The sequence below is a fragment of the Lissotriton vulgaris genome, chromosome 8 (assembly GCF_964263255.1).
Source record: "Lissotriton vulgaris chromosome 8, aLisVul1.2, whole genome shotgun sequence".
In the NCBI taxonomy this organism is placed as follows: domain Eukaryota; kingdom Metazoa; phylum Chordata; class Amphibia; order Caudata; family Salamandridae; genus Lissotriton; species Lissotriton vulgaris.
Genome location: NC_141696.1, coordinates 1,505,150,821 through 1,505,164,088, shown reverse-complemented (window position 1 = coordinate 1,505,164,088; position 13,268 = coordinate 1,505,150,821). Strand labels below are relative to the sequence as shown.

The following is a 13,268-nucleotide window of genomic DNA, read 5'->3' as shown; positions in this document are numbered from 1 at the left end:
TGGAAGAGAGCTGGGGATGAACAAGGGCAAGAAGGGGCGATTGATGGCTGGTGGAACAGGGAATGGAGAGTAAAGATGGTGAAGGTGAGTGAAGGAATGGGCATGGCTATAAAGGATGCGGGGAGGTGGTAAAGTAGGAGATAAGGAATGAGGGAGGTGAAGTTTCTACGTTTAATATCTACGTTTCGGACTTAGCGAGGGTAATCAAAGCTTACAACATCAACCTAACAACATACGCCGATGACACCCAGTTGGTACTATCCATACACAGAAATGGACTCGAGGTTGCAGCAAACTTCAAGGACGGCATGAGGGCCATCAGCAGTTGGATGGCGTCCAACTGCCTAAAACTTAATTCAACTAAGACAGAGGTCATGCTTTTTGGAAGTATTCAGCCTTTGTGGTCCCCCTTATGGTGGCCGGAGGAAATGGGAACCCCACCGCAACCTGTCAGCAAAGTCAGAAACTTGGGAGTAATATTTGATGATAAACTCCTTTTCCATCATCACGTGAACGCGGTAGTATCATCATCATTTAACATCTTAAGGAAAATAAAAAAACTGCTCCCATATCTACCCATGACTGCTGGAAAAACACTTATATCTACACTGGTGTTTTCACGCACTGACTATTGCAACGCCTTTTTCCTCAACGCACAAAAAAAGATCATCTCTAAATTACAAATGGTACAAAATGCCTCTGCCAGAGTTCTTCTGGGCATCCCAAAATCTAGCTCTGTATCGTGTTACTTGGACCAACTGCACTGGCTTCCAGTCAGAAGTCGTACGAAGTTTAAAGCCCTCTGTATTGTCTATAAGGCAATAAACAATATGGGACCTAAATTCCTTACAAGTTCCCTTAAGCCTCTGGCTTCCTCCAGAACGCTTCGCTCCAACACGGCTCATCTGCTCCAGATACCCAGAACAAGGAGAGTTAAATGGGGAGACAGATGTTTCACCATAGCAGCTGCAAAGCTATGGAACTCCCTTCCTTTGAATATAAAATCTAGCCCATCTCTTATCACTTTCAGAAAACAGCTAAAGACATGGCTGTTCTCTCAACGCTACGATTAATCATTATCTTTCTAATTGCTATCTAGAGTCCTAATTATTGGCGGCAGCCATTAGCCCTCAGCGCCGAGACACCCATGGGTAATTGCAGCGCTTTAAAAATTGCATAAATAAATAAATAAATAAATAAATAAATAAGTAGGGCAGTGAGGCTGGGGCGGGTAGTAAAAGGAGGGGGTAAATGCACGAGGGGAGGGGCATGGAAGTGAGATGGGGACCCAGTGAGGGTTGTGGAGACAAGATAGGACTCAAGGAAAGAATTGGAGTGTCGGAGGCAAATTAGTACGGGAGGGCAGCGAAAGGGAGTGCAGGAGGGAATGTGTGGAAAGGAGTCAGAATGCATTTTCAGTGTGAGGGGTAATGGGGTAGTGTGGAGTGGTTTCGTAGAAACGACGTGGGAGGGGAAGTTAGGGGTTGTGAAGTGGACGAGGAAAGTATCCAAAGTTGAGGTGGTGAGAGAGAACTTAGGGGGATAAAGGGAAGCCAAGGGGTGGGGGGCAAGGCAGAGTAGAGGTAGGAATTTGTGAGCGGAAGTAAAGACTGAGTTAACATGAGTGGGCAGGGGAAATGAGGGTGAGGGGAAGGCGTATGGGGGCATTAATTGAAGATGTAAAGGGAAATAAAACCGGGAAAAGAGGTGGAAGTGCGAGAATACGGATGTGAAACTGCTGGAGAAGGTTCAGAGGCTGCGGGGGCGGAAGGAGAGGAGGGAGGCATGGTCAGAGAGGAGAGGTGGGGAGTGAAAAAAACAAGTGCGGCCGCTAAACTGAAAGCGACCGCTCTGTGTTTAATGATCTATGACGAGGAATGCAGCTGGCACACTGTGCGCCACCGCTCGCTTCCGACAGCTGGATGCCGTGGGAGTGAACATTTACAGAAAAGGTGGGACATGCACCCGCCTTTGGCTAATTGTGTGCTTTCATTTTTGAAAGCCGCACGCAAAGGCCAATAGAATGTGTGGAAGTTGAAAAACCACACTGACAAGTTTAGAGAAAGTCTGGAGTGATTCCAAGAGGCCTCCCCATAGAGCACTGCTCTAGGCTCGACCTAAAAAGTAAAAGGGACACCACCTTAAAAGATATGCATTCCAAATCCACCTCAATGCAGTACACCTCATTCAGGTGAGAAGGGGGTCGGGTCCCCTTCCTTCAGTGTTCATCATAGGGGACAACTTGTGTAGTCCATTTTCTACAACGTAATGGCCCATGCACAATGCAAAGGAGATTGGTACGCCCATGGATCTGTAAAATCCTGACCGAATGGTTTTAGTAGAGCTCAGCTGAACGCAAAGCATAAAGCAAAAATTGGAACGGTTTGTTGGATGTAAATATATTAAAATCATCAAATTAACCCAACTCAGTCATGCCAAGAGATATGTGCAAAAAACAATAGCTGAGTGCGGGACTTGTCCAAATTAGGAACATTTTCTGTTGCAACCTCACAAAGAACAAAGCAGAAACCTGAACTACTTAAACATCTAGAGGAATTAAAGGAGTTTAATGTTCAACCACCTAAATGGCTACATTTTAGCCATTCACAAACAAAGTAATGGGTTATTAAAAATACACTAATATATTAAATGAATGCATGTTATTACTACTTACCACTGTTTTGAAATGCAATCGGGGATGTTGTCTGATTCAAACATGTCAAACTATTAAACAGTCAATACCTAAAAACCACCATTGATGGTGCTGCTGGCCTGGGACATTCAAGCGAGACTGGCTCAACATCTGAAAAAAGGGATTTAATTAGAGACTTTTTTTCCTTCCTACTGGATAGAGAGGTTTGGCTTTAGAAGTCTGATCTGCTCCAGTGTCCTTAAAACCTGTGATTGTTGGTACAAATGTAAGAACACTTCTGTGTGTTACCACCACCACCATCTCTGGGATCAACTGGTGGTTTAATACAAGAAAAGGCTGTGCTGCAAAAGTGTGATTTTGCACTAGGAGCTACACGCATCAGTGTGCACTCATAAATGTCTGGTTGAAGGACCAAGAATGGTGGAGGTGTATGAAAGCCAAGGCTACAAGTACTTCTGCAATCCCTGTAATAATGTTTTACAGCAATATTTTCTCATAAAGAAGCCAAGAACACCTTTTAGTGCTGGTAGATTCTTAAGAATCGCGAGAAAGCACATTCTCAGATTGATTTCGGTGCAGAATGGCCCAGGACTAATAGATTTTTGGAAAGGACGTGTTTAGGGCGTTCATCGAAACAGAGAGTTGTTATGTTAAGTATCAATGTTTTCTGCCTGAAATCCAGTGGCTGAAACACTGAAAAGTTACTGACTCCTGAGTAAGATAGGTAAACGTTCCCAAAAAGGAAGGCTTTATGGGGACATCAGCCACTTCTCAAACAAAAGTAAAAAAAGTAAAACTTTTTTTTAAATGCAGCCCTATTTCCTTTCAGGAAAACGTGCTGCAGTTACAAAAAAAAAAAATTTAAAAAAAGTTTACTTTATTTAAATGGGATCACAGACCTGGTTGTCTGCTGACCGCAAAAAGACCATAATCCCTGCGATGGCATCCAATTGTATTGAGTCACAATTTGCGACATACTTCATGAACATCAATGAGGTAGGTCAAACTGCAACCCACCACAATATAGATTTTTGTAGACTGATCTATTAGTACATTGGTCAGTGCGCAAATTTCTTTTCCATTCGCAAAAAGTCAGGGCACAATCTGCGGCCACTTTTTGTGAATGGTAATTTTGGACATAGTTTTGCACCCACAAAGTAAGCGATTTGTATGAACAAGTTAACTTCCATGCGCATATAAAGGAGAAACAGGTCTATGGTTGCAATGCATATAATGAACATGCCACTGATGCATAAGGATGCATTAACATTTTAGTCCAAGCTTTTCCATTGGTTCATCTATGTAATCAACATTATCTAAATCCCCGATACACAAATCAACACAGCTAAGCACCAAATGTACACTAACCGGTATTGTGCAGCATGGCCTCTCCATCGTCGATCAACGGACTGTGGTGGAGGGTTTTTTAGTTCAAGACATAGACTGTAGCGTGGATGATGGGGGAGGTTACTAAACATGGATGGAAAATCTGGAACTTTTTTCTGCGTTTTTTGGGCAATAAAAAAAAAATAGATATGATCAATGAAAATGATCAGCAGCAAAGTTAAAAATAATCTCAAATTAGTGCAATACTCCCTCTCTTTTCTCACATACTTTTGGACAGATATCATCAACCCATCCTTACAGACCTCATGAAGCCTCTTTTGTATTTCCCCCTAAATGCAGGTATAGGGAGCACAGTCTGTGCAGTGCTTTTTCTAGGTGCCATGTGGCATACATACATGCCCTTAGGGCATGTAAGTGCGCCACATGTGCACACATGCATCTTTCAGGGGTGCAACAGGGTCTCCATTTGGCACCCTTGCACTCTTGAACTTGCATGCACAATTTGCGAGTACCTATTGGGTACTCGCAAATTGCGCATGCAATTCCCAATCATTCCTATTGGCCTCTAGGCCCATAGGAATAAATAGGAAGCCATTCCTTATTTGCGACTCGCGATTTGCGAGTCGCAAATAAGGAATATGTAGGAATCACAAATATTATTGCGAATCCTACATACATTGCATTTTGCGATTCAATAATAGCGAATCAGTAAAAATTCGCTATTATGGAATCGCAAAATCCAATATTGATACATCTGGCCCTTAATGTGAAGCTCACCATGGATTTCCATGAAGACAAAATGAACTATTTAGATCTTCATTTTTATATGAAAGATGGGATGGTTCACAGCACACTCTTTAGGAAAGCAACATCTTGCAATGCGGTACTTCATGCTACCGGTGCCCATGCCAAATCGGTGATTAAAAACATACCGTTCGGTGAAATGGTGAGGTAATGTATGTAATAAAAACATTCAAGTTTTCAAAGAGATTTCAGGAAAGTGGGTATGATCATAGGACCCTGGATATGGCAGAGACAAGGGCATCCAAATTGGAAAGGGAGGCCACATTGAGAGATAGTAGCAGGATAAAGAACAACTATGTGCATAACAACAATACCAAGTTCATCACACAATACCACCACATATAGTGACAAAATCTTTAGGCTTTTCAAAAGGAACTGGCACCTACTACAGGAGATCCCCAGCATGCAGAACAGCATCAAGCCTAACCCTTCCAAGAGGTAGTACAGTTCGGAATAAACTGTGCCCTTGCTATGTCACAACAACAAGACAGAAGGACAGTTGGCTCCCTGAGAAGCCACCAGGCTTTTACACATGTAACACCTGCAACATTTGCGCATATGGGGCCCACAAGATTAAGGAATTTGTGTATAACAGCCCCCGCAAATACGTGATAAAACATTTCATTAATTGAAGCACCACCTTTGTAGTATATGTGGTGGGATGCAGAAGCAATATGATCTATGTTGGCAGCTCCAAAAGAAGTCTTAAACAACATATACAAGAGCATAGGAGGGCCATAATCAATGGGGACCGCAGATATCCCCTGGCGGAACATTACATGACAATGCATCCCGGCGATCAGAGTTTCTGGTTCCATGGAATAGATCAAGTGGAGTCTGACACTAGAGGAGGAGATAGGGAACTCCTGCTCAGGCAATATGAGGCGAAATGGATGTGTCGCTTATGTGCAACCAAACAAGGCCACAATACAGACATTGAAATGCAATATTTTCTACACTGACATAGGGCCGTGGAGCCGCTATGTCAAATTGTTTAAATACATTTCTGAAAAACAACTATCAATGCTGTGTACAAATGTGTTAGTGGTGTTTTATCATCAAGGTTGAATTAACGTAAGGCTTCTTGTATATACAGTAATGCATTCATTGCTGTCTATTCATCTCATCCCTCTCCTTGTTTTTCATTTCTTTCCTTGATTGTAGGTGATACTGGTCGTCAATACGCAGGGACCACCAGCCCAGCTATGTACTCTTAAACTATGGGTACTTTTACAAATTATCACTGCACCCACAGGTTAAGTTTCCCTTTTCTCACCTATTTCTTCTTCTTTTCTTACTTTTTGTGTTGAACTTACTGTCCCTTTAGGAACACTTTGGTTTATAGGGATACTCCATTCAAACTCTCAATATTTTCCATCACATTATTAAGTTATGCGTTTATCCATTACATCAATATTACTTATGGCTGCCTTTTTTTTACTATAGGCAAATTACCCAACAATGAGTCTGGATACCTTTCACGTTTGGCCATGAGCTTTCACAGCCTGTTTAATTTTACTGAATATACTAAACAAGCCAACACCAATATGGCGCTGCCTTTCCCTATCCGAGGCACTGGGAAGACCATTTATCTGTTACTCGGCCAGGGTTTACGGACCTCTTAGGCCCCCCTTATAGCTGCAGTTAGCTGGTTACTTAAACTACCAATATATCATATGGTAGTTCTCTCTCCTTGATAAATACAGGATTATACAGTTTTCCGTAACCGTTTCCGGCAATTCCAGCTTTAATTTCTGTTATGCCCCGAGGATAGCGCACTACGTTTCTTTTATTAATTCTTATCTGATCTTGGGCATGTATTATTATCTAACAAAGACTATGCGGCGCCCGCAGGCCTGGTAGTGTGAGCGGGCTCTATTGTGCATCATGAATGACGGTAGGGCAGTCCTGAACGGAGGATTAGCCGCATAATTATGAACTTTGTGGCAGGATACCGCCTTTAAAAAAAGAATCAGGGAAATACGCTTGGTTCGATCTATGACATAATGATGAGCGTTCACTGAAGCGCTCAAGACTTATCAAGGTAAGAGGGCAGAATAAACATAAGGGCTTGCATTTCTCTAGCACTCGGTTTTTGGTCTAGCGCATTTGTTAGATGTCGGTATTTGACTCCACACTTTGACATGCTTTTTAATCCTTAGGTCTCAGCTGGACTTGAGGCCGCAGTACGATTTGCTCTCTTACACACAGGTTGCTAATACTTGGCACAGCTCTATCGATATGCAGCGCACATCACAGAGTTCTTGCCACGTAAGAGTTTTTTACATCCTTAGCATGTTGCACTGCATTCGAGATACGACGGATATGTCGGTACTTGACTCCACACATTGACATGCATTTTATGCTTAAGTCTTAGCTGGATCACTGGAGTCAAGCTATCCAGGCTGATGAAGGCTGATAGCCAGAAACCGGTCCTTGGATGCTTAATTCCGGTCTGGGAAAGACATGGCTTGGTAGTTCGGACTGGACTGTTCCCATGAGGCAAAGGTTCAGAGCTGATTTACATATAGCAAGTGTCTAACCCAGGGTGGTGTGGAGTGCAAAAAAACGATGGATTTAGGCCCAGATCCTTGTACTGGGGTGAATGTATGACATTTATCTACATTCTGTCCATCAACTGTGTTTTTTAGCTGGATCTGGGGCATGTCAGAGCTTTGCTCCTGCTTTGTACGGAGTATGATATGCTTTCTTACATACAGGTCGCTAATACTTGGCAAGGCGATACCTATTTGCAGCGCTCACCACGGTCTCCTTAATGCCATGTAAAAGGGTTTCTTTATGGTTTTAGCATGCTGCACTGCACCAGCGGGGACTGGGGCATGCTGGTGTAATGCTACTGCTATTTATATATATTACGACAACATTGTAATGGAAAGCTCGCTTACATTGTGCACATCGGGGCTGGGGCATGCTGGTGCTTTGCTATTTCTGATTCCATTTAAGAACATCTCATGAATACATAGGTTGTTTACAATTGGCAGAGGTGAATGAGTTTTGGCATTCTGAATAGATTTATTTACGCATATGATATTGTTTAAGGTTTTATGCTAGGAAATACAGGGTTATTGCATGGTTGTCCTCATGTCACTCTTTACTACAGATGCAATAAATGTTATACCTTTGATCATTTACCGTATACAGATCACCCTTATACTCAGACCGGTTATGTCAGCTAGACAAGTGCGGCAGCCTTATTACCCTCTCACTAATAGTGCCATTACGCCAATACCTGTATATATGCTATATATCTTTTCTTATTAAAGCGTTATTTACCCTCGGTACTCCCTGGGCGTGCTGATACTGTGAGGCATAATTCCTCGTTTGATGCTTTCGATGATGACACTGTGAGGCATTTTCCTCCTTTGATATTGTGGATTTAGAACACCATCATTTGTACTTATAAGGACTGCTTTTGTCTATATGGACTTTAAAGTGAGAAAATCCAGAGCCAATGGATTGTGGTTTTTCCCACGTTACGGGGCTCTAAATGCCGCTCTCTGACCTTTCGTATATTTCTGTTCCTCTACCCCCCTTATAGCTAAGAGAAAATAAAAACAATACTCATGACGAGCGTTAACCAATGGATATATGATTTTTTCCTATTTTTTTTAAGTGTTCTTAACTACACTTGAGGATGGATTATGTTACTGTTTATATTCACTAGTTTTAAATGTGTCCAACATACAAATGATGTTATGTTATCAGTTTTGTAAAGCGCGCAGCTGCCCCAGCAAAGGGGCGTCCCGGCGCTGCCACATGAGGACAGGATAACAACGTGGGCCAGCCTAAAAGAAATTGACAGGGAGAAAACTAGGGTGAAGGGAACAAGATGGTCTTGATGGCCTTTCTGAAGGACGACAGACAATTAATAGCGCGGATGTGTACCGGGACTGAATTCCATAGCTTGGGCGCAAGGAATCGGAAAGCCCGACCACCTGTCGTTGAAAGCTTGATTCTAGGCACCGTCGCTAAGTGTAGCTCTGCTGAACGGAGAGGGCGCGATGGAACATAATATGAGATCAGGTTACTCAGCAGGGCCGGACTAGCGCATTTCAGAATTTTAAAAGAAATACAAAGTGTCTTGAAATGAATGCGTCTATCAATGGGGAGCCAATGCAGTTTTCGAATAGTGCTGGAGGCTGAGCAGAAACGCGGCAAGCCCACCAGAGCTTTAGCCGCAGCATTTTGAATGCGTTGCATTCTTATAATTTCTGCCTTATTCACCCCCAGAAGGAGGGAGTTCGAATAATCAAGACGTGTGAGGATGGTTGATTGCACGAGTTGGCGAACCGAGGGGGCAAAGTATTTTAGAATGGGTCTTAGGCCTTGCAAGGTGCCAAAACACGAAGCGGCTAGCTGCTTGGTGTGGGCCTGAAAGGAAAGGGAGGAATCCATCATGACCCCCAAGTTCTTCACTACATTTTTTGGGGATCGAATTGTTCCCAAGGCTGCCGGCCACCACTGCTCATTCCATAGATTGAAGTGCTTGCCCATCAACAGAACCTCTGTTTTGCCGGCATTTAGCTGTAGACAATTGGCTGCCATCCAGTTGGCCACTGCCATCATGCCGTCTTTGAATTTGGAGGATGAGGGGGAAGAACCGTCCGCCAAGGTGACCACTAGCTGCGTGTCGTCAGCATAAGAGACTATCGTAAGGTCCCACAGCTTGGCAACCGCAGCTAGAGGCTGGACGTATAAGTTGAAGAGCAGTGGGCTCAAGGCTGAGCCCTGGGGCACCCCTTGACCAATGGCGTGGGACTGAGAAGAATAAGGGGATACTGAGACTCGGAATGATCTATTAGTCAGGAATGAGCGAAGCCAGTCTAAGGCTATGCCTTCTATCCCTGCTTCCTCGAGTCTCCGGAGTAGAATCTCGTGGGACACCGTGTCAAAGGCGGCGCTGAGATCTAGCAAAATCAGCGCCGCACTTTGACCCCTGTCCATGAGAGATCGTAGTTGCTCGGTGGTGGCCAGGATGGCCGTTTCCGTACTGTGACCCGTTCGGAACCCATTCTGGGAAGGGTCTAAGATGCTGTTATTATTCACAAACTGGGTTAGTACGTTGTTGACGTGAGCTTCAGCGATTTTTGCCACCCAGGGTAGGAGGGATATTGGACGGAAATTTTCCGGTTTGTTGGGGTCTGCGTTGTTTTTTTTCTCTAATTGGGGACACCCAGGCATGCTTCTAAGGGATCGGAACAGTCCCGGATAGAAGGGAGCTGTTAATTATATTGCAGAGAGGCTCCCTGAAGATGGAGAGGGAATCCTTAAATTGAGATGGTTGCAGGGGATCCAAGGGGGAACCCGACTTAATTTTACCACTGAGCCGGGCAAATTCAGCCTCCGAAAGGGGCGGAATGGACATCAGGGAGACCCTAGGTTCCACACTAGGCCTAATATAGGCCGGAGGTGTGCAGGGATAAGGAAAGGATAGGTAGATGGTACGCACTTTATTGACAAAACAAATTGCTAATTGGTCGCATGAGAGCGTGGAAGGTACAACTGGGGTACTTGCTTTCCTGGTCCTAAGATCTTTAAGGATTTTAAAAATACATTTGGTGGGGTTATGACTGGAGCTAATCTCCATGGCGTAAAAGGATGCGCGTGTTTTACTGACCGCTCTGTGACAGAGTTTTATCTTTTCCAAGTAGAGCCTTTTTTTCTCTGGTGCGTAATCTTTCCTCCAATCGCGTTCAGCCTGTTTACAAGCTTTTCACAGGACGGTTAGAGAATTATTGTACTAACATGCCTCCTCATTACTTATTTCCCTAAAGTATTCCAGAGAAACAAAAGCATAAAGAAGGAAACAAGAAGGATGTTTTAGATTTCCTAAACGTTCCCATACCAGCAGCAGCTTCCCGGGTTACACCAGCAGGATTACTCAGAAACGCGTCAAAACTGACTGCACAGCTATCATTACGGAGACAGGAAAACAATGCACAAGCAAATGTCATGAGTGCAGTGGGAACGCATGGAGACTCAAGACTGACAGCATGACCGAAGGCAATGATTTATAGGATGGTCACATGGTCCTGTTCACATGCCACAGGGAAGAGCTAATGCTCATGTCAACTGTACCCTGGCCAATCAAATTAATATTAAGAAAAATTCCCAACATTGGTGAAAAAAACCTAGAAATTCCGTAAAGAACTTGAAACTGCATTTGAGTGCTACAAACCTAGGTGGGGCTGATGTGAACCAACTGTTGAGGTTAATAATAAAAGTGAGGTTAGAGATTGGCTTATGAACAAATGTACCTGGTCTCATCAGGCTCCTCTGGATGAGGCTGGCCTGACCATAGCAAAGAATGGGCTTCTGTACGCTGAAACTGAGGTATACCCAGTAAGGGCTAATTGGACAAATATCGAAAAAAATTGTAAGCAAAACAAAGGAGAATCTCCTGCAGATTGTCTGGATCGAATAAAGGATGTGTTTGAAAGGTATTCTGGTATTAGTTGGCCAGTGAAGCAGGCTCAGGCTGCTTTTGATCATAGACTGCTAATGAAGATGCTGGAACAATTGCACACCGTCTGTTTTGGTCAGCAAACAAAGAGTCTGGCTGAGTTGGTTACTGCCACCAATCACTGCCTAGCAGTACAATAAAGAAAAAAAGAATTGAAGAGCCTATATTGATGTCTCTACAGATGCAACAATTTCAATATATGGTGAAAGGGGAGTGAGGAACCAAACTTAGAACAAGGGTAATCAAGAAGGATGGTGGCTCACAATGACAAAAAGAGGATACGAGAAAGCATCCCCTGAAGCTGGTTCATGTATCTGTAGTGGACAACTGGTACACTGGAAACAAGATTGCCTCAACGTGACTGCAGGTGAAACTACCAAACCTGACCGGCCAGACTTCACCCAAATATCCCATAATCTATATCCCATCTACTAGGAGTGCATGAGAGTTACCAATTGCCCTGTAAACATGTTAACACCAATTGATCTGAATCATCCTTATGTGAAATGCCTGATTAATGGTAATTGCCTTATTAATACTAGTTGTAGCCAATCGTCTCTAAAAACCTATGAATTCCATCCATTACCTCTCTCAGGCTTGGGGATACTGAGATCCAGGGCACCAGTGTCAAGATCTATCTGGTCCCCATTTCTGATGAACCAAGATTTAGACTGCTTGAAGGGTTGGGGTTCATCGTCAATCATAAGATATTTGAGTTTGAATCATTACTGAGCACTGAAAAAGACTCAAGGCATCACATATCAGGAAAGGTTTGACATATAAAGCAGAAATAACCTTCACAGAAGAGGCCAAGATGGAAATGTAGTGGACCACATGGGAGCATGAAACGGAAAAGCCATTTTGAGTCCTGCACCAGATCTAGCCATAGAATCAGTCGCAAGCCATCTGGGGTGGGGAACCCAATGTGGAGATACTAACACAGGAGAACCGTGGCCAGAACAAGAAAAGAAATTACACATCAACACGGTCTTATGCTCCATCCTACAGAAGAAGAACGATGTAATGGTGGTACAATAGATAAACTGGCTTGGGGGGAACAGATAGAAAGCCCTAGCAGAACAAGCTAAGGACTTATGCCAATTTTGCCTAGGTAAAAGTGCATTGTCGTAGTGGAATAGTTACTGGGGAGGTCTCGACCTTAAAGCAGGTTGGAACTCCAGATATCTGAGGAAGTTCAGCTTTTGGAAGTTAGATCCGGAATTGCTCTAGGGAATCATGAACAATTGAGGACTGTGACACATAGATCTCTTTGACTCAAGGCTGGTTCATCACTGGTACATCCACTCCCTCGGTTCTTCATCTAGAGGCCGGACCCACTGGCAGAGGCAATGGATGCATTCCTTCAGGACAGGTGTCAGATGTGTTTTCCCTCCGTCCTCGATGATAATGAGACTTACAGCGCAGGTCAAGAGACAGAAGAAGACCCTGGTTGTGGTGACGCTGGTTTAGAGATTGCAGGCTTGGTTTCCTAGTCCTTCTGGCACTTTCTTCAGACTCTCCAATCCTGCTTCCCCAGTTTCTGAACATTTTGATTGATGCTTATGGCAACTTACATCCATTCGTAAAGGAAGGAACACTTTGACTGATGGTATGGAAGGGTACCTGAGAGGCTAGGATATCCCAGGACTTTGGGAAGAATCTTCAAGTCTCATCAAAAAGGAATGGTCAAAATCTACGATCAAACGATGTAGCTCAGCTTGGCGTGGATGGTCCAGTTGGAGTGTGGGATGGAATGCCACCTGGACAGGTGTAGTTGTAATACTTTATTTGATAACAAGGTATCATAAAAGTAAATACAATTTCATCAAGAAAGGTAAAATTAGATAAAAACACATTTCGAAGTACAAAGTGAAGAAACAAGTTAAAAACGAGTTAAAATACACATCAGTGATAAAAACGGGTCCAGTTTGGTTTGTTCCAGGGCTAGAAAGTGTTAAATAATAAAGTGCTAGTTGATAT

General features: G+C 43.5%; 1 protein-coding gene across 2 annotated transcripts in view; it reads right to left on the bottom strand.

Moving 5' to 3' along the window:
* Nucleotides 1-13,268, bottom strand: part of CFAP91 (cilia and flagella associated protein 91) — a 431,267-nt gene that overhangs the window by 349,588 nt on the left and 68,411 nt on the right. The window contains exon 3 of one of the 2 annotated variants that reach the window (XM_086933540.1): nucleotides 4,022-4,155. The exons of the other annotated variant lie outside the window; for it this stretch is intronic. Within the exon in view, the coding sequence (XP_086789666.1) occupies nucleotides 4,022-4,155 (134 nt within the window). The remainder of the gene's footprint in view (nucleotides 1-4,021; nucleotides 4,156-13,268) is intronic. 2 annotated transcript variants of the gene reach the window in all.